A 22,339-nucleotide genomic window follows, 5' to 3' on the forward strand; every position below is an offset into this window, starting at 1 on the left:
AGGCTGCCAATACCTATATTCTATTCAGAGCACTCTGTATTTAGACTTTTTTTTCTAGCCAAGAAAGTCAGGGTTCTCTGAATTTAGCTGAGGGTAAATGTGCTACAAAATATATGAAGGACTCTTTTTTTAAGTAAGTTACTTTCTAGATCTCCAAACTGGCATATTCTTACTATAGCTACATCATTAATAGATACCTTTCATTGTTTCGGTTGTTAGACTGGAATCTAACAAATGCTTTAGAAGTAATTGCCAAAAATCAGCATTTCATCATGAAGTGGTTGCTCTGGATAATCGTATATAACTATTACTTACAACATACTTTTGATTCATTGTCCTTTCTTCAGATCACAAACATTAACACTGCTGAAGGACTAGCTGCATCTTTACCATATTTGACTGCACTTCATCTCGTGTCTCTGTTTTTGCATTTATTTTTACGTTGTTTAAAAGAAATCTGTGAAGTCCCAAATCTTATGCACATCCCATTTACTCTCCTGTTACGCTAAGTGAGGCAGTCTTAACTTCTTCTGATGACCAAAGTGGGGCCCTTTATCTTTAACATTTCTTTACTGAACAGCTGCTACCTCTTTCCTAGGACCCCTTCTAAAATTTTTTTTTTTTTTTTTTTTTTTTTTGAGTCAGATGAAGACTGAGGGAAAATTACTGAAATTAGTAGTTTTTTGCACGGTCCTTTGGTCATCAAACCTCAGATAAATGAGGATTAGTACAAGCTCTTTACCTGTATTTTAAGCCCATTGAGTTAAAAACAAAACAGAAACAAAAAAGAGGTGGGAAAATTCCAGCTCACCAAGCTGACAACTACAATTGTGCAGCTGATGCAATTCCCCTGCAACACTATGAATGGCTGAAGCATCCCTAGTCAAAATATGCATGCTCAGTGTAAAAGGACTGCAGGGAGGCAGGGTAAGAACAGAAACCTGCAGAGGAAAGACGGTTCCTGTTTTAGTGACTGCATTTTGCCAAGACTTGTAGTTACAGGTTAAAGTCTTTTTGAACCACCATTACTGAAAAGCATTACAAGTCACTGATGAAGACAGCAACCAACCAAGTACAACTTGTCTTTTTGCCATTCTTTTTAAGCATCTAGTTATTCAGGGATCTAAACTAATACCAACTCCATTAAAGAAACCTGAATTGAACTTTGCTTGCAGTCTACTTCCCACTACCATGTTTCTCACAGGTGTCTCAGATGCACACAGGAAATAGACTGAATATTGGATAAATTTTGTCTGGAAGTCAGTCTCTGCCATTTGATTTTTTGAGGATCCTGCAGCTCTATTGTATTACAACCATGATGTACGGTCAAGCTACAACACTGCTCCATCACATCAGGCATCTCTGGTCACCTAAGGGGTTCAGCTTCATCAAGTCAGACTGCAGCAGTCTCTACAAGCTGCTGAACAGCTCTGCTGACACAGGAGAGGGGAAAACCCAATCATCTAAGTAACATAGCTTCCGAAGACAAAAAAAATAAAAATCAAACCTTTTATTTTCTTTTACAAAAATATGTATTTGCAGTCATGTGACAGTTATCATAGTTGTTACCAGTTTACATGGTTCCAAGAAACTACACAGTGCTCCAGGTTAAATAGTTAAGATAATTTCATATAAGAAGGGCCACTTACTGATTCCTGGATTAGAAATGCTACTCATCAGGGTGTGCAAAAAAAAATATTTGCGAGTTAGAAATTAATGCTGAAGTGGTGTAGTTTAAGTAACATAATAGATACATTAAACTTTTGGTCATGAGTAACCGTATACAAACCATAACAGTATTAAAATACATTTTCATAAAAATACCGTGACACTTTATATCTAAATAAGACATTTTTAGAAAGATGGTATGAAATATTTATCATACAAAAGCATATTCTTATAGCAGGATTATGTTGGAAGTTTTAAAAAATTCCATTCAAGCACTTAAAAGCAGAGTGTTTTTTTTATAACTGTGATCCACTTGTCATGCGAGTGTCTGCTGTGTGTACACTACAGCATTACGTTTATTCTGTTTGAAACTGGTCAAATACAACACTGCATGTGGAGCAGCTGAGTTCTTACGTACCACTGAAACTTGTTCAAGAAGATAAACATCACATTCTTGCTGCTTAACATGCAAGAGGAAATTACTCTTGATGCATGTCTGCTGTATGCATATATTGAGAATAATTTCAGGCTACAATCTCTTCTTGCCACAGTTTGACCTTTCCATAGGCTTTTTTCAGCTGAAGCCAACATCTTATCCCTTCAGCCCCCTCACCTCCCCGAACATCCTACTGGTATAAGTAAAAATAAAAGATTATAACAGGATTTGTAACTGCTGTGATCTCCAACTGAAATAGATTGTATATCAGCTAACTCTACTGAAATCACTGATTTTAAAATCCGTATTAGAACACCACTGTTTATTTCCTGTGATGAATACTGCATGCTTACATTTACACTAGCGATCCGCTTTAAATCCTGGATGTCAGCAGTTTAAAACCACTAGTTAGAATACAATTACTTTGTATTTAAGGCATGTGAGTAAGAGCACCCTAATTAACTGACATTGAATGGAAGAGACGACTCTTCACGAAATTTGTCAGCTGCCTTCTCTTCTTTAAAGATGCTAAATTAATATGGTTTTGGAAAGATGTAAGGAGGAGAAGGGAAGAACGTTAAGAGCCAATCTGATTATTTCAGCTGTCCCTGAAACAGTTTTGAAAGCAATGATTTACCAGTAAAATACCTCAACTATAATGTATTCTGACCAAGTCGCATGTCAGTTGGACTCACCGCTAGATGAAAACATAAAAAAAAAATTAAAAAAAGGCAAAGCGATCAGATACAACATCAACAGGACAGACAGTACAGGATCAATATTGCTTACCCCTGAGTTAACAGGATTGGGTATAGCAGCACCACTTGGAAAACATTCTGCAATGCCAGCACTGCACCGTGGTCCTATACTGTGGTATAGTTTCATATGCCCACAGATTTTTCTTTAAGAGCACTTATTTCAAACAATAATATTAGACACAGGAATTCCTTTAGTTGCATTGGTATTTAAATGGAAAAAACCCAGTGAAAATAGCATAGTAGAGTATACTATTAGTACAGTCCATTTGTAGTGTTAACATACTATTTAAAGGTGTGTTCTGAACTTGGGAAGCCACTGTCTTCTGTGAAACTGCATTTGCCATTTGCTTTCTGCACGAAAAAAGCCCAGTAGAAATCATGTTGTGCCAGTTTTGAGCAAGATGTCCTGTAAGTCATCTGGAAGTGCTAGTATGATATCATTGATGTGTGTCTGCAGCTTTTTCAGTGTGTCAGTTTTCACAGGAAGGTGTTCTCTGTCAGCCTGCAACTGCAAAGGTACAATGAAACATGGTTTCTACTAAAAATACAAGTTCACCTTAAGAATATGTCACACAAAAGTGACATATTAGTGTATCTGAAAAATTAATTCCTTATTTACAGACCACGTAGAAAGTTGGACTATAGGAGGTTTCCTCAACAATCACACAACAGCATCAGCTAACACTGATTTGGACTTTCAGTAATCATAAGGAAGTTTGGTTTTCTTCTTCCCTGAGGATTCAGCCTTGCTCCCACTCAGATCAGTCAAAAAGTTCAACTTGTTTTAAAAAAAATAGGATCAGTGCAATGCTTCCAACATAGCTGAACAATGGTGGGAAGCTAGCTTAACCTTACAGTCTTAGCTGAAATGAACTGGTTTTATTTTACAAAACTAGAGTGATTGATTCCTTGGGTTACCCAGATCTTAAGGAGTATATTTCGTTCAAATGCCTGTAAACACAACTATGTAACACTTATCTAGTTAAGTAATGCAAATTTGAGCCATGTTCAATTCCATTACTTACCAGTTTATTCTTTAACTTTAAGACAAGATCCACCGTTTCCACTTCAGTATGCTTTTGACTCCAGAAAACCAAGTTCTAAAAGAATAAAAATTAAGCATTGAAATATTTATGGTAACTTGTATAATTTTCAACAATAGTATTCATCTACACCTACCGTTCAGAATGGATCTTCTCCTTTTCCTTATTCTCATGCCACTTACTAAATTCATTTTACTCATGTACTGTCTCTACTGTGAACTGCAAAATCTGCTTTATTTGCATGTTTGTTCAGGACTTAGCATAACAGACTAGCGCACAACATCAACAAACAAATCATGCCAAACAGGCTTAGTTTCAAAACCAGCATCTACAATGCAAAATGGCAGCAAATGTTTACCACATCAGATCTACTAGCATAATACATAGTTGATAACTAGTAAAATATACTCATCAAGTGAATTTTCTTATGGAAGTTCTGTTCCCCTGCCCCTTTACTATTCACCTATTAAATATATTTGCTCATATACAGGAAGATGTTAATATTCAGATCAAAAGAAAAAACTAGTATGGAGCAGAACCAGTAATAAATTCGTGACACGTTTCCTTTTCTTTGAAATAAGTTCGTGTCAAATATAGTTGGATAAATTCTAGGCAATTGACCTAGCTGTTGCCCTGCAAATGATTTGGGCTGCTCCAGCTGAACAATCTATTTGGGCTGCTACAATGTACTGTTTGGGAATTGACAAGGCAAGGGATAAAAATCAATGGCTTTTTTCAAATAACCAGTGCAATCTTTTGTTTTAAAGCTGTGGTGTTGACTGAACTTTTTTTTATTCTTCCTATTCCCTCTTTAGCCACACAATCTCTTCTCCTCTTGCAGTACCTTTCTTTATTAGTCGTTCCGACTTAAATGATACTGATACCCACTTCAGCCTCTTAAGAACTGATCTTGCAACAGAAATCATTTATGTGGCATTTTTTTATATATCAATAAAGAGATTTCACTTCTCAGCTTCCCATTACCATGTATTTGTTGTAGGAATGCTTTAATATCTTTGGAGTTGTAGGTTTCTTTACTACCCATATCTGATTAGTTGTCAATTTTCTATGGTACTCCCTGAGTTTATACCTTCAAAGCTACTAACTGTATCGCAACTAAAAATGTCTTGTCAAATGAAATGCCAAGGAAGCAAGCTGGATGAAATACTGTTATCAAGTAGAAGGAAATATCTTTTTTTTCTGGGGTGGTGAATTCAATTCAAAACACGCAACAGAACAAAAAAGTACCTAAGATACATTTTACAAACCGTAACAGTTGTTATAAAAAAAGCGAACTGTATTTCATATTGCTGTCTTTTGCTATGTTAGTTCTAGCTTGTACTTGGTTAACAAAATCACTGTTTGCTAGATCAGACTTGAGAAAATTGTAAACATTTTTATGTTCAACCAATGAACACACCAGGAGTAAAACTGACTTGAGGAAGAATATATTTTTTATTATCAGATAATAAATATAATCATAAGCACACATTTTTCTAACCTCATTACAGAGTGCTTCTAAGTGAAGGGCCTCTAACTTCTGTGTCATTTCTTTCTGCCGGCTCCTAAACCAACCGTCGAAGTTTGGCGATTTCAAAAAATGCCTGGTAAAACACCAAAGAAAAATAGGGTTTATATTTTAATTAAAATTTTGATAACTCTGCTTTCTAAGTCATCAGATGTGAAGTAATGATGTTTGAGGTTGAAAAATATATTAGGACCCTTTCTCTGTTTACTTTCAAAAAACTAACATTCTCAAGTGGAGTATAACAGGTGTTTCTATTAATCAAGACAAGGATTGAGAAAACAACATAAAGAAAAGGTGTCTGAAAGACAAAATTTTGTCAGGAAAAAAAGCAAGGCTCAGTTTGAAATATCCTCATTTTTATCTTTGTGTTTTATTGGAAGTAGGAACCACAGAAATAAAACCACAGACCATATTGGTATACAGAGACCTGTAGTGTCATAGCACCTTATGAAACCCATTAAAAGGTTACAGAGACACAGATTTAAGTGAGCAAAGTATACTAAGCACTACCAATTCCTATTAAGGTGTGTATATATATATATATATATTCTAAAAGTAAGTCTTATTCAAATCAATACTGATTTGTTCAGGAAAAGATCTGAAGTTTGATTTGAGGTTTGCTCAGGAAAAAGAGCATTCATACTACTGATTTGTCTTCATTTATGAATTTTTTTATGCTGATGAAAAAAGTGACCTGTAAAGTCCTATCCAGTCTCCTTTTAAACCTGATGTGAGCTGTGGTCCTGCTTTTTCCAGTGTCTTCATGAAGTCATCTTGACTAAATTGCCTCAGCTGTGGTGGACTCTATGGAAAGAAAAAAGTAGTGAGCATACTATAACTGTTTTCTCTAATCAACAGTTTCCAGTTCATTTGAATTACTTCCTTACCTTCCATGGTGATATGCATTTTTGCAAAGGCATTAGGCTTGCCACGTAACGTTCCTAAGGAAAGGAAAAAGAAAGGTTGTTTGCATAACCAATACTAAAGACACAGTCCACGTGTACGGTTGCTTATCACTTGTGCCCACAATGTTTTTTCTTCTGAGTATTGGTACAGGGTGGGGTCGTGCATATTTATAAGAAGGAGCTTATCTAATACCATTCGTATTTCCTAACTACAGAACTCTGTCAGCAAGATTGAAGGACATGAGGCAAAGGAGGACAGTAGACAAACATATACATGGAATATATATCTCTTGAACTCCAGCCACTAGTAAATAACGTCTCTTTTCTTTGGTGACAGTCTACAGGTACCTTCACATCATGGGTGATTACAAACACTAATTGCACTTTGCATCAAGTATTAGGAAGTGATTTGCAGAGTGGCTCAGACAAAACATTAAGTACAGAACTAACCTACAAAACACTGAATCACCTGCGGGCCTCTCTGCAGCAGCAGTGTTTGGCAAAGGCATGGCTAGTGCCCCAACGGGCCATCTAGCATACGCGCGGAGGAGCGGTTTCTCAGCAAGGCCACTGCTGAAGCTGAAGGTCCGATGACAGGAGGCAGCTCTGCCCTGCCAGCTCACACAAGCACATCGATACAAGCTGCTATACATTCATTTTGAAAGTGTATTCAAATGGCTGTGCATTTTAATCTGCGAACGTAATCAGCTTCTATAATACTATGAAATTCAGTATTATTATGAAAAGTGTAGTTCCATCTTTTGAAGAAACAAAAGACACACCCCCATATAGTTTCCTTGTTGCAGGGAATGTAAAGGGTGATCTCACCCTGTAAACTAAGATTTATGACAGAAAACATAGTAAGTTTCTCACCTCTTGCTCAGAGTGAAAGTCTAAGCAAGATGGAGGGGAATGCCAGGGAAAGGTTTTGGATTCACCCTACATGTCCATCTCGTCTCAAAATAAGAGGAGAGCAAGACAAATTTTAAGGAGAAACTCCTCTAATCATTAACACCCAAGGGCAAACAACTCTGCGGGAATGTTCCAGTTCCTGCAGACAGAAATTGGACCTGATCATGCACGTTCTGAAATGATGAGAAGTTCAGGTCAAGCACAAAAAGTTGTTCAGAGCTCAGAACAGGACAGAGGATATGTAAACATCTAATGCCTGAGGTATCACTGCCCAATTTTATATATCCCAATTTTAATGTCCCAACTACCTGCCCACAGAAACGACTTCACTTTGTGCAGAAGTTTTTGGGTTGAAGTCCACCATTACACAGACTTCACACCTCCAAATGCTAGGTGAGAGTATGCACCTATTACAACATAATTATTACCCTAATGCACAAATTAGAAAACAAATGACAAATTTCCATTTCAGTGCAAGTCAAAGCCTACAAATCTGCATGGATTCAGCAACCTAAACACAATATTCATTTGTCAGCATAAAAATATGTCAGGAGTCTGCAATCACTACATCACGATTCCAATTTACAGGACAGGTAAATTTTTACTATTGCATCGGACACAAATTCCTATTTTACAAATTAACATCTCTGTTCAGAAGCAAAAAAAAATAAATAAAATAAATCAGTGAACATTAAGCATTCCAAACAACTTTGCTGACTGGCTAGAAGTGAGACAAAACAGGCTTAGAGATTTGAACAGATGAAGTACCATGTTTAGAGAGCAAACACCAGATATCTGCCATTTCCAGAGTAGCACGATGCTATACAATAAAATATTCTGATCCACTGAAAAAACATTCTCCATGTGACACCCTAATACAGAGTACATTTATCTCGACATTCAGTGATAGTCTTTCCTTTGTAAAGTGTAATAGCATCTTCTAGAGTCACCTGAATTTGCAGTTTCCTCAATCTGTTTTATCACACCCAAACCCAGAAGAAGTTATCGCCTGATAAAGCAAACTCTTGTGACAACCATTCTTTTACAGGAACAGCATATAGAAAACAGCTAGGAAGAAAACAAAAAATTTTGAGATTCACTGTCTAGAAACCATTCTCATGTGACTCTGAGGAAAACCAAACCAGCTTATCACTAATAGACAAAACCAGCAAAATTAGAAGGAAAAATCCTGAACAGAAATTACAGTTGAAGGAACTAGATTCCATTAGTCTCCTTATGAACCTTCAGATTGCTGAACTCACCTCTGCTACATTCAGAATAAAAAACTGGAGGCTTTTTTACTGAGGTTGATACAAACAAAAACCCAAATACACAAAAAAAGAAAAATGGAAACCACAAAACTCTGAAAGCTTTCAATGTTGTTTTGGGATGTTCCTCCCAGGTGTAAAACTGTATCGGGTTTACAGCCAAGTAGAGCACGACTGAGAAATGGTCATCACGAAAATGTCTTATACTCTAAAACCCAAGTCTTGGTGAAAGAGCAGTACTGTGGATGATTACTGCAGTCATCGGTGATCTAGAAGCTGTATTTACTGCCTCTGAGGAAGGCAAAGCATGAGGATCATGATGAAACCTCCTCTAGAATCAGGGGACACAAGTGTGTTGAATTTGTACAGCAGTTTATGCCTATGCTTGTATAGCAAGGTTTGATATTGAGCTATATATTCAAATTAGCCTTGCTCTGAGCAGTGGAGTTGGATCAGATGTCCTAGGTAACCTACATTCATCTTTGATTTTATGATCTAGTGAAGAGGTCTGTATATGCAATTTCCTCCCAAAGGTATTTATTTGTTTGAAATAGCCATCCATACTAAATTTCATTTGCCCATATTTTTTTTCTGAAGCAGCAGTAATATTGAGGAAAACTGAGACCAGGTAAGAGAAAGCAAATTCTGTAGTCCCTGCAACATCATGTTGGCCATTAAGATTTCCTGACAGGAAAAGAGACTGAGATAAAGCTGAGTTTCATAATAGTTTTGCCAGTTCTAGATGCTCTGAATCTAAGTAGAGACATTACCTTTTTCTCAAAAGTCTCTTGTGACTTTTGTTTATGCTTGATGTAGCTGCAAGATTTGAAATCCTGAAAATACTGCAATAATCTGAGCAAATAGCTGCCTTGAGGCGAAAAAGGACCTGCCCAAGGAGGACTGACTGCTGAAATTTGTCCACTGCAGGGAATGCAATGGCAAAACAACTTCAAAATCAATGAATAAAAAAAGAAAACCAAACCAAAACTCTGTCTACCTTTGGAAACAGACATTGTTCTTTGGAAGTCGGATAGAACATTGGTAAAAATGGAGTTGCAAAGGTAAGTACATCTGCAAAGTATTAATGAAGTAAATTAATTGCCTAGAAGATGAGTAACGAAATGCTGTCTGGACAAGGCAGCTGAAAGGAACTGAGATGTGCTAGAAATAGTTTCTCACACCAAGCCTAACAGCAGTGAGTGCACAAATATGACTGGAAAAGGGAAAAAATTCTCTGAACTTTAATGATTTGCATGGAAAAGCACAGAGTAAATATCCAAGGGAAAAAATTAAGCCAGTCTGATTTACCAGTTGAATTGGCTGATCTTTCACGTATTAACAGAAAGATTACCTTGTAGCATCCCCTCAGTTATCATAGCAAATAGCAATTTGCTACAAGAGTATATACACTTGCAGAGCTCTTCTCATTACAAAGTACTTTCCAGCTCTACCTTTCCAATACTGACATTTCTTAATGTCAAGGGAAATACTCTTACATGGGGAAAAAAAAAATAATTTCAACAGTAGACAGATGTTCCAAGTATTGAGGAAGGATTAAAGAAATGTCCATCTTGCTTCATGTTAAAATACACACACAGAGAGAGTTTTACTTTGCATAAATGCTACACAGTGTGTTGCAAGCAAACATCTGAAAATGCTGTCTAGCAATGTATACAAAGAGGCATTCCTTTTTAAGATCTGAATCTTCTGTCTAGGTATATAAATGTTCCATTTCTGAGATTAAGCTACGGCCTTCATTTTTCTGCTAAGTATGGTAATTAAAGAACTGTAAGACTACAGTATTTTAGAAAACTCAAGACATAGCCTAATGGTAAATTTCTGTAGCTCGGGTATTATTCACAGGATCCTAAACCACTTGAGGTTGGAAGGCTCATCTGGTGCTATTTCCCTCTTTCCCCCCTGCACAAGCTTCCCTGCAGGCTGCCCAGGACTATGCCTAGACAGGGGTTTTTTATATCTCCAAGGACAGAGACTCCACGACCTCTCTGGGCAACCTAACCTGCTTCACTGCTCAGTAGTAAAAAAGCATTTCCTGATGGCTGACAGACCCTCCTTGTGTTTCAGTTTGTGCCCACTGCCCCTTGTCCTGTCACTGAACTGAGCCTGTATCCATCTTATTTATATCCTCCCTTCAGATTTACATACATTTATTTACATTGGTGAGACTCCTCCCCTGCCACACCCCCACACCTTCTCTTCCCTAGGCTAAACAGCTCCAGTTCTCTCAGCCTTTCCTCACATGAAAGGTGTCCCAGTTCCTCAGTCATTTCAGTAGCCCTTCACTGGACTCTCTCCAGTACCTCCATCTCGCTCTGGTACTGGGGAGCCCAGAACTAGACATGATACTCCAGGTATGGCCTCACCAGCACTGAGTAGAGGGAAAAAAATCACCTCCCTCAGCCTGCTGGCAACACCCCTCCTAATGCAGCCCAGGATACCACTGGCTGCCTTTGCTTCAAGGGCACATTGCTGGCTGATGTTCAACTTCATGTCCATTAGGACTCCCAGATCCTTTTCTGCACAGCTGCACTACCCCCCCCCCCCCCCCGACTTTGCACTCCTTTTTGCTGAACTGCATAAGGTCCCTGTCGATCCATTTCTCCAGCCTGCTGAGGTCTCTCTGAACAGCAGCAAGACCCTGTGGTGTATCAGCCACTCCTCCCAGTTTTGTCCCATCAGCAAACTTGCTGAGGATACACACTGCCCCATCACCTAGATCACTAACAAAGGTGTTGAACAGTAGTGGATCCAGTGCTGACCCCAGGGGTACACTGCTAGATACTGGACTTAGTCAGACTAACACCAAACAAGCTACTGCATATTTATATATGTAAAAAACCCGTTAGTCTGAGAACTCACTAATGGAATAATGAAACTTTCCGTCAATTCCAAAAAATACCGCCGAAGAATCACACTCTGTGCTTCTGTGGGACGCTTCTGTTGTACACCCTTAAAAAAGAAATAAAGAGTCAGTCTGTTACCTCAAAATATGTCAGTAGTTGTGGGGTTTTTTAAAGACTATTTATTCCAGTTTTTCTGTAGTCATTGTCCATAAGCCTACACACAGCACCCCGTACCCTGAACCATGACAGGAAAACGAATATGTCAGGTCCTTCTGCACAGATATTCATGCCTTCAATTGCTGATTTTTTATTTTCATGTATAGAAATTAAAGGAAAGTTTCTATAAAAAACTTGTGCAAATCAGTTGAAGTTTAGAATCTCTGATTCTTACCTCAAGCGTGAGATTTCTAGAACAAACAGACTAGATGGAGATGGCAAAAGGTAGACCCCCAAAAGAGATGCACAGATGAATCACTTCAGTTCTCTACATGATTAAGCTAACTTCTTAAGTTCTACTGTTCGTGTTGTTACCCAAACTGCTAAGAAGGCAGCAGCCTTTCTTCTGCAATGAAGGTGTACATCTGTCTATCCAGTTATGAATTGGGGCAAAGTAATCAGAATCTAGTTTCATTTCAGTTATGCACACAGAGCTCTGCCTTCAATTAAAACACTGCATGACAATATATAAAAGAGTTTCCATTAAGAAAAGACTTGCAGTATTACCTTTTGTAATTGTTTAACAATTTCTTCATCTTTGTTCAAGTATGGCTTGTAAGAGGTATAAACACCTAAAGAAAAAAAAGCAGCACTTAGCCAAAGGAAAAATAGGGTATGCTTTTTAAAATTAAAATACTGGTAATTTAATTCTGAAGCAACTTATTACCAGGTTTGGAGTCCAAAGTTTTAAGGTTCTTCAGTTTTTTCACTTTCACCTGCTTTGGAACTTCACCTGCCAAAACATTTAAAGCCACCCTACTTGAAATATCCATCTTTATTACTAGATACTACAGCTGATGTGCTATACATTGCACTGATTTTTAGAAATGGATACTTTCATTTAGAAGACTATCTAATACTGTAAGAAGCATTAAGACACACTGGCAACATCCAGGTATATATCCAGAAACATTCAGTAAACATATGAGTAACAGCATACAGGCTTTTCAATTCATATAAGGGTTCCCTGTTTAAAGCAAAAAAACCCCAAAAACCAAACCAAAAAACCAGAAGTACAACCTTCTGAATCAAAGTAGCCAAAGAAAAATACTGACTATATAGCAGTAAATGACTGTTTCATTAATTTCAAATTTCATTTCCTCTTCCTTTGTTCCCCTTAGGGTAAATGCTTTCAGGAACAAATCTTTGGTACCTGTGCTGAAATAAATTGTACACAAGAAATTAAAACAGTAGCCATGGATTTAAGTGTTGTAAAAGAAAATTTAAGTCCCTTTTTCATAGGCCAAACTAAGGTTTTTGGTTTTCTTTTTCAAATATAGCCTCCTCCAGCCAGAAGACCCTAAACCCTGTTAACAACAGTCCTGCAGCCTCATCAGAACCTTTCGCCTAGATGTAGTTGGACGCTCAACTTCAGAAAATGTAACAGTATATAATTGCTATTGAAACTGAAGAGTGAGGAGAAAAGGAGAAAAAAACCACACCACCCAACAACAACAAAAAAAATCACAAGCCCTCTCCTTATCCCTGAAGGAATAAAATTTAAATTTTTAAAGGCAGGTCAGACAGATACATCACTAGAACTTCCTGACTAAGCATTTCACATACCTGCACCAAAACTTCAGAATTTCATACTTGAGACTGTGTATCAAATTCGAAGGCAACCTGTGTATATGGCTTTGTAGAGGTTTAATAGTTTAATTAAGAATCTGTTTTCCAAACCTTCACTACACAGCAGCTAGCTAAGTCCTCCCCACAACCCCTAAAGCCCCACAGGTATTCTGAAGGTGGACAGGCATGATATTTTAAAAAGTAAAGCAAAACTTTGCCTAATGATATTGGGCACAGCATGAAATCTTTAATTAATTTGGTGTATTCAGACATGGACTCTAACATATTCTACAAAAATGGATTTCATGGTTTATTATCCTAACTGGGTATTTATGCATTCCCACTGCCAGAACAAAACAGCGAACCTGTCACAGCAAACTGCTACATTCAGGAATTAAGAGTACTGCAGTATTTTATTACAGGCTAGCAATTGACATGTTATCCAAAGATTACATTAAAATTCTACTCAATCATGTAAAGAAATCAGCCAGCTTGAACAATTAATAATTACCAGAATATCACCAGGTTATAAATATATTCTCAAAATACTGTCACAAACAACTTTTTATGTTATTGCAACATTCAAACTTAGCTTTCATATGGCTCTTACCTTCTGTGCACTCACTGTAAGTGGTTTGTTACATGCATCCTAAAATTAACATCAGTAATAATTTCTCATTTTAATACCTTATTGGTAGACAGACAAAACCAGGAATGTGTGAAAAGTAAAACATCATTAATAATGAGTATTACCACCTTTTACATTTAATAGATGAGATTTGGCAGTACATGACATACAGTACACGGGAGACTAACTTCACTTGACAGATTGACATTCATGAGGATTTGATTAGTATTCAACTAATTAATTGAACTAAATAAAATGTTTGTAAATAAATAAGCCACAGTTAAGTCTTGTTGCACAGGAGTGTAGAAGGTATTTCTACTTTACCTGGAAGTTTAAGATCTCCAATTCGGATAATGTGAGGCCAGTGCTGAAGTGTTTTAGCAAAAAAAGGATTTGTCACCCCTAAAATGACAGATGGTCTAGAAAAATAATGACAATGTTTAGAATATGACAGTAAGAGCTTCCGTCTCAATGAAATCAAAAGGTTAACTTTAATTCTTGACTTGAAATTGTTTTCCTTTTGTATTTAAGAGTTACGTTTTAAGTTGCACGTGAGAACACAGTAGTATGTTTATTAAAGTTTTTAAGTTTTAGAAACTAGCAAAACAAGCATATCTTAAAGTCTAAACAATAGTGGAGAACAGAAGTGACATCTGCTTAGGCTCTTGGCTAAATTCTGCCCAACTGCAATGATGAGAACAGGGTATTATCTGATATTTAATGAATAGGAATTTGACCCATGTTTGAAAGACAAATTACCACTTCTCAAGGTTTGATTATAACAAAATCTCAGTGCTTGAATGTGCATGTCAACATGACTGCTGTTTGTATGAGACTTCTCAGCAAAGCTACAGCTCAGCTGACATGATTAAGGAAAAAAAAATAAAAAAGACACACAACTTCCTTTCCGACACTTTAGCATTCTCCGTTAAAAAGCAGTTACCAAATGATGAAGTACAAGCACATTAACAGCACTGTGCCCAAGCTCACAACCTGTCAGATTTTTCTGTCTACTCTGTACTTCGAATGTGGCTTTGAAGATGCATAGGGGCACCCAGAGAACAAGAGGCATCAAGAGCACAAGGCTGCTGCTATACCATAGGCCTGCAGAATCTGGGATTTACAGCACTGATATGATGGCTGCCATCCATTTTACAGCCAAATGTTAATTAAGGAGAAAGCGTTACTGCAAGTCTCGCTGGAACTGCCGTATTAAAAACAGGTTATCGTAACTTCTTCAGACTGTTCAAATTTGGGATATTTAAAACACTTTCTGTACATCGCCCTTAACTTCCCTGTTTCTCAAGGCGAGGTGGGGAGAAAAACAAGAAGTGATCTTTCTTTATATTTTTGTTCAATTCTTCTGGCTATACCATGATGGCAACTGGGCATCAATTTCTATGTTAACCTCCAAACTTTTCCAACTTTCATTCCTCCCTCCACTCGCTAATTATAATTATACAGATCTCTCTCTCTCTCAAAATTCATTAGCCATTCACAGATAGGAGAAAAATCTGATCACACAGCTCTGTACCTTAGTAAAATGTCTAGGCCATGGAAATAACAATTTTCTTCTCTCCATTCCATTTTAGAATGAGCAGCACCAAACTGTATCAAGTTTCTTAGAAGTCTTTTCTCACTTGTCACCAACTCAACTTTCCCCAGAAAAATCACTTCGAGTCCTACCTGCTGTTCAAGTATGTTCGTCTGAAAACATTTTATTCCAGGTATTAAGTATTTTTCCCTACTCCTTTGAATTAGTTTCATTATTTTTTGTTGTTTCAATAATCCTGTTAAACGAATTTGCATTACTGACTTAAATTTATTGGGATTTGCAAATGTTTCAGTGTTATCATACATGATTTACAATCTTTCTTCCAAAATGAAGAACAGCATCCATAACAATGTCCCAACAGATTCCTTCCTTGTACTCTGAAAAAATCAACTTATGATGTTTTATCTTATCTTCTTTTCATAGTCACATCATAAGAATCAACATAACAAACTAAGGCTCAGAAGAACTCAAACCAATAGGCATTCTCCTTCTCTCTAGGAATGGATCAGGTCTAACCCATCTTAAATCTTCTCATGCCTCCTTTGTAGGAACCAAATAGCAAGTTTCACACAGAATTGGTTTGGACCAACATACACAAATTGACATTCTTTTACTAACTCGAGCGTTAAAGTCAAGTGAGGCTTTCATTTACACGCATACAAATAATTCTCCAGGTCAAGGTAAACCGGTAGCAAATCATGAGGACTCTTGTTTCATTGCTACTGATGATATAATAGCAAGATTTGGTAAACTACTTGGTAACTTTTAGGAGCGTTAATCTATTATATTTACCAGAACCAATACTGATTTTAAACCACTGAAGTAATTTCTGAAAAGGCACAACAAATCAAAACATCAAGATGAAAAACCTTGCTCCTCTCTCACTAATAAAACAGGCAGAATCTGCATCATCTGGATTCTTCCCCTTCTCAGAGCCATTGCTTTAAAAGCCCGTTTGCAATCTTTGAATTCTTTTTTTTCTGTAAGAAAGCTTGTGCAATTCTAGCTCTATTTCAAATACTAACATATGTACTGGACAACCTTTCTGCTCTGCTACAGAGCAGCAGATGGATTTTTTTAAACATGGGTTACTAAAGTTTAACCAAATTCTTCTTGCAATTATTTTTAGAAACTAAATTACATACTGCACAACCATTCCCATGGAAAACAATCTGAAACATAGTGCCTAAGTTTGTATGTTCTTCCACTGCTGTGCCTCTGGCAACACCTTTGTTGAGAGGAAAAATACAGTACAAAAAGCAACGAAATAAAGAAAAAACCCAACACAACAACACTGCTTGTTAATACATTAGTAAAAAATAAATTATGAAAAGATCAGTGAATCTAGCACACGCACTCCATTCCCAAATCAAGTTGCATTTAGATAACATAATAGTAAGAAATATTGGAGGTATATGCTCTCAAAATCAGAGCAGGATTAAAAAAAAAAAAAAAAGGGAAAAATGTGTCATTAAAGCAGTTTCAAAGAGAATTGATTTTGTAGACTGATGCTCTCAAAAAAAGAATCTTAATTTCAGAATTATTTACAACATTTTTCTAACAAATTCAGTGAAGAGATATTTACTTTTTAAATTACTGCCTCAACTAGGACACTGACTGGATTAACTTTACAAAGCAGCTGTATGGATGTTGAATTCTAGAAGTCACCTTGTTTACCAATTGCTTAAAAATAAAAACAAGTACAGAACAATTCTCCAAGGTGCTACTACAGAGCTGTTGCTGCATAGACAAACGCTTATGGAAAAGTGAAACTTTTCTTGCTTTCATATTTGCATTTTACTTATTCTGTACACAAGTATCCTACGAAGCTCAAATGTCGTTTAACTGTGACATTGTTTGATAACTTCTTTATCCTATCTAACTGGGGCGAAAACTTAAACAGCTAATTACTGCACTCTAAGATAAATCTTATTTACGTAAGGAGTCTAAATGTAATTCTCTAATGACAGAAATTTAGAATAGTTAAGCAGTATCTTAAAACAAATTTCTATTTACAAGTGGCTTTGAGCAACACCTTCACAAGAAGTTTGATTTACTTACGGGGCTTGTGTGCGAGTTGTGTATTCCTTGAATTCACTGTCATGTATGGTAAAGTATGGCCTGAAATCACTGCAGTACTTCAATGGTGAAATACAACTGCAAGGTAGAAAGAGGAAAAGCTTGTTGTGTGTATACAGTGCAAAATTTCACGAGACACACAAGCAAATCTAAAATTTGTCATGCTTTGTTACATTCAAATCAAATGAAGATTGCAGCTGAGTGCAGCTACAATGACTCAGTCATTACTTAGGAAGCTCTACTACATTTACCTAACAAGTGCCAACACTGTTTCCGAAGATTCTGATGGTGATGGCGCCATCACAACAAGCGGTTCTCCTAGCAATACTAGTTCCCAAAGCATCTGAATGTGAAAGAACACTGGACAGAAACACCTAAAAACAGATTGTGTTATTTTAACACACTTAACATAACCAGAAATAGTATTTTATTAAGAACTGGATAAAAAGGAAGTTTGCAGCAGTATTTAAGTCATTTGAATAATAAAAACTTCTCTTGTGAAATGGAACATTTAACAGACTTGCTTATTTATTGCAGTTTCAGCCTGCATGTTGTCTGAAATTTTTTTTAGCAAGCTTTACAGAAAAAGAATATTAAAAATAATACTGATAAATGTTGGCTTGCAAGCTATGAGATATGTGTTATGGAAATGTCATAAATCTTTGACTTGTGGGAATTCACAATTAGGAATAAATCAGACCAAACTCCTACCTGAAAAGATCTACTTCATGAACAGTTGGTAAAGCCATGGAGATCTGAGCATCTGCCTAAAAGACATCGCAATGCTTGTTTTTTAGTCATCAGAATACCTAGGTATTAAATGAAAGTCTCCCTTAAATGCTTACAGACAGTAGATGGTATATACCCTAGTTATTCACCACTACTGTACTACTGCAGTATATACTACGTTATCTCCACAAGTACCCATTTTGTGTGCTAAAAGCAAGATTTCCCCCAACACACACACATACCACTTACAGACATGTAACTTTCAGTCCAGAAAAGATGTAAAATATCGAAGCTATTTTAAACAGTCATAGAGCACATGAAGGCACAGAGATTGTTTTTATAGCCATCTTCTGTGGCTAAAGATTTAAAATTTGGTTTTCGTCCTCAAAAAGCCCTAGTTTAGTATAGTTTCACCCATTAAAAGGATGCTCAAGTTCAGTAATTTTTTCAGCCAACTATCCTCTTCCAGGCAGGATATCCCTTTTCTGAAGCACTTGGGGTAACTGGGTTAGAATACCTTTCCTATGAAGAATCCAACTCTAGACTCCTCTCCTCAAAGCATCAAAGACTGTGGATTTCATTATTATCAAAGTATATAAGGATTTGCTATCAGTCTTTTATGAACAAGTTTTAAGTAAAAGAATGAAGGCAGATATTTAGCTTTCTCTTGGAGATACATACAACAGAAGGATCTAATCTCTACCTGGTGCATATTCTGTACTATTTGTGTTGTTCCAGGCTTGTCACGGTATGTTGGAATCCGCAACTTTGAAAGAAAAAGAAAGATTATTTTTTTTCCTTGTATCTAATTCAGCAGAGGCCTAAAACGCTGACTTAGACAAGATGTAACATTTAAAGAGGATATACTACCATATGATACTTACTTTAGAGAACACCCACATAACAATTAATACATAGCTGCAGACTACAGATCATCGCTACAGGAATCAATAAATACTACATGGTACTACAATGCAAACTGAATATTAGGGTATGAAATTGTATTTCAGTTAAAGAAGACTATTGGTAACATCAGTCACAACTATCACAACAATTTCAGTAAAAATGTTGGAGAGAATGATCTGAAATAAGGTTATGGGGTTTTAAGGTGGTACAGAATTACTTTTTAGAAAAAATCCTCTCCTAAAATATCAAGACATCCTGGTGGGTATAAGGCAGAATCCAAATAGGCTGAACAACTTAAATACATTTCACTGACCTCAGTCTGCATCTGTAAGTCTGAGTACTATAAATTTTATCATACTGGAAGCAATTTATATATAAGAATTAAATCTGACTGCTCCAGCAGTGTTAGAAAAACAGGGACAGTATCACCGAGGATGGCAATTATGGTTTTACTCAGTTTAGGAACACAATTCCAACTGTCATGGATAAGAATTACTGATGAGATAAATGCAGGCAATACCCAAACAAGACATACCTGACACTCATATCATTACCACCCAGCATCCAGAACACTGCTTTATTAAATCTGTGCTTTCAGAACAGCTTCAGAAACTTCTCTTTCCACTCCCTGGTGATGTACACGCGTCTAGCCATAAACCTGAGAGTACCTGCTAAGAATGTACTTCCGATTGTAACCTCTGGATCCATCAAATCCATTTAATTGCATTTCATATGAAGATGCTATGGCTCCCAGAAGCCCAGTTCTTAACAACTTTTAACATCTACAGTTCTTCCCCATGCACTATATACAATGTCTTTAATAGCATTTTTCAGACTTATTTCACTTTCATTGAAAATTATCAACAGACCAAGAAATTAATTTCTGGTGTGCAGGCCAAAAAAGACTTTTACTTGTTAAAACTTCAGGAACAAGAACGATTGTCATCAATATAATTAATAACTTGCCTGACTGGAACTTAGTTCTCAGTATTTTGAAGTGTTACTTAATGCTTGATTTGACAAACATAATTAGCATTAAAGTCTCCTAGAATGCATAGTCCAGAAGGATAATAGACACTGCAATTGGTAGTTGTATGGAAACATCACTTTTTAGTTATCTACAGAAATTACATGTTAACCTATGCACCATAAAAGATCTTCCCCTCCTCCCCCCAATCAAGGAATCTAATCAAGAGCTCCCAGAACTTTACTCTGAAAACAAGGCAGAATACAGTGAGTACCTGTACAGTAAAAGGAGGGGAAAACACTCTCAGAGAAAATTAAGTGCAGGAGTATTTACCTTCATTATAATACCCATTATAGGCAAATGCAGTATTTTCCCTGGAATTGGTGCTGGCCAACGATCAACATCGCTACAAACTTAAAGAAAAAGTATAATTTATAACTAGTTTATATATGCTGTAACCCACGATACTGTAGCCACCTTTGTGCACACTGCGATTTTAAATCAGTGCTGACAACCCACAACAGTTCTACTTATCTGTTGATCACTTAAACTCTTAAGTTTTACAGCCTTTTTGACATTCTTAATGTATTATTTTGTTAAAACCATGAAGTTTTTAATTTCAACAGTATCCTCTTGCCTTCCCTTTTATGTAGCAACTAGACTTCCAATTAGTTGAAGAAATGTTATATGAGAAATCATGAAGATATATATTAAGAAAATTTGAAAAAGACACACACAGTTATGTACATTAGCTACTGTAGAACAGATAAACACAAGTAGTTAAGGAAAAAGCTAGCTTTCTAGCTCACCTAGAAAGTTTGTCAGCATTTTGTTGTAAACAATTATGAATATCATCACTACTTCTAGCAGTTTCTAATGAGCTTATTTTGTTCATAATACAATCTGTCAAAAAAACCCTGTTTATCTATGGGTGATTAAAAAGTACAATTCCTTCACCAAGAATGGTTTCCACAAATTGCTGTTCAGTGAAAGCACAAAGACATGAATGTTGTATAGGGCAGACAGTACAAAGAACACAGCACTGCTAGGCAAAGAGCAAATAATTTTCCCTTTTGGCCCTCTGGCTCTTGAAGTTCTATAGGTAATGCTGAGGCACCTGTTATCAGTGCCGCCCTGTTGCTTTTTCCCTCTGGTCAAAAACCAACTAAACAAACAAAAAAGAAATAATGCAAAAAAAAACCCCATGCAAGAGGACATTTGTACGGTTGCTTAACAAAAGTTGCCAGAATGCCCCAAAGGACTCAACTTGTGAAGAGTGCAAACTAAGCACTGCCATCAGCTACTTGTGCTGAACTGATCCTGAAACACACAACAAAACCCTAGATCTATGTTTCTTAGGGGCAAGCTTCAACTCTCCCATGGAGGATCCCAAAATTAAATTATCTCTGTTCAATAATCTAAAAATTCAGCCAGTCTGCTTAAGTTTCAACCCTCTACCCTGCAAGAAGACAGAAAGACAAACTAGAATGTGACAGTGTCATTTGTTATTTCTCCAAAAGAAATATGCAATACTGTAAGAGTACATAATTGTATCGCTACCTGCTTCCAGGAAAGCTTCACTTTTTTCAAAATACTCTGGTGCTATTTGCTTAAGCATGGTGCGAAAGAGATGGACATAAGGTAGCTTGCTGATGAGGACCAGTGACTGGAACAGAGAATAACAAAACAAAATATAACTTTTTCACCCTTGCTCTCAGTTCTACTGCAGTTCTATTGGTTATCTGCAGAGAATGTCAAGTGTGATTTTTTCCACACATGCAAGTTAACCACACATTTGACTACAGGCAACTGCAACCAAACAATTCCCCGAAGTTCCCAACTGTTTGTTTTTAAACACACAAAAAAAATTCTGTTCAGACAGTGAAGCTGGAACATAGCTTAACTGATATAAAATTAGACCAATTTACTATAAATCAAAAATTAATCTAGTTAAGAGAGCAAGATACTCTTCCTGCTCCTCTGAGGTCACTGAAAAATAATTAATTTCTGAATTAATATTTTCCTAAAAGAACTGAAATTACCTTCTGGAAATAGCCTCTTTTTAACGATTTGTCTCGAACTTGTCGGAAATATACATAGCCATAGTAATATGCTGAATCCTTCTGTGAAAGAAATGAAATAACTCAATACAACAACCTGATACTGTCCTTCGTTCTGAAGCATTTGATATGCTTTTTAAAAGCTTATTTCCCTGCAAGCTCCAAAGTTGATTAGATACAATAAACTAGAAGGATTACTTTGTTTGTTGGCATTTTTTTAAAAATAAGTACTTCAAAGAGAAATGGAA

The 22,339-nt window shown here is 36.6% G+C and overlaps 1 protein-coding gene across 3 annotated transcripts in view; it reads right to left on the minus strand.

Annotated features, from left to right (window-relative positions):
* Nucleotides 1-1,495: 1,495 nt before the first annotated feature.
* Nucleotides 1,496-22,339, minus strand: part of DENND6A (DENN domain containing 6A) — a 28,292-nt gene continuing 7,448 nt past the window's right edge. For 2 of the 3 annotated variants that reach the window (XM_055710044.1, XM_055710046.1), the window contains 16 exons: nt 22,074-22,154; nt 21,592-21,697; nt 20,365-20,444; nt 18,862-18,924; nt 18,141-18,196; nt 17,681-17,803; nt 17,412-17,507; nt 14,120-14,214; nt 12,266-12,331; nt 12,106-12,170; nt 11,399-11,488; nt 6,321-6,374; nt 6,128-6,237; nt 5,407-5,509; nt 3,888-3,962; nt 1,496-3,370 (listed from right to left, as the gene is read on the minus strand). In XM_055710044.1, coding sequence (XP_055566019.1) covers nt 3,239-3,370; nt 3,888-3,962; nt 5,407-5,509; nt 6,128-6,237; nt 6,321-6,374; nt 11,399-11,488; nt 12,106-12,170; nt 12,266-12,331; nt 14,120-14,214; nt 17,412-17,507; nt 17,681-17,803; nt 18,141-18,196; nt 18,862-18,924; nt 20,365-20,444; nt 21,592-21,697; nt 22,074-22,154 — 1,395 coding nt within the window. In that variant the 3' untranslated portion in view covers nt 1,496-3,238. The remainder of the gene's footprint in view (nt 3,371-3,887; nt 3,963-5,406; nt 5,510-6,127; nt 6,238-6,320; nt 6,375-11,398; nt 11,489-12,105; nt 12,171-12,265; nt 12,332-14,119; nt 14,215-17,411; nt 17,508-17,680; nt 17,804-18,140; nt 18,197-18,861; nt 18,925-20,364; nt 20,445-21,591; nt 21,698-22,073; nt 22,155-22,339) is intronic. The other variant, XM_055710045.1, reaches the window with a different exon arrangement.

This window comes from Falco cherrug, chromosome 4, assembly GCF_023634085.1.
Source record: "Falco cherrug isolate bFalChe1 chromosome 4, bFalChe1.pri, whole genome shotgun sequence".
NCBI classification, from domain to species: Eukaryota; Metazoa; Chordata; class Aves; order Falconiformes; family Falconidae; genus Falco; species Falco cherrug.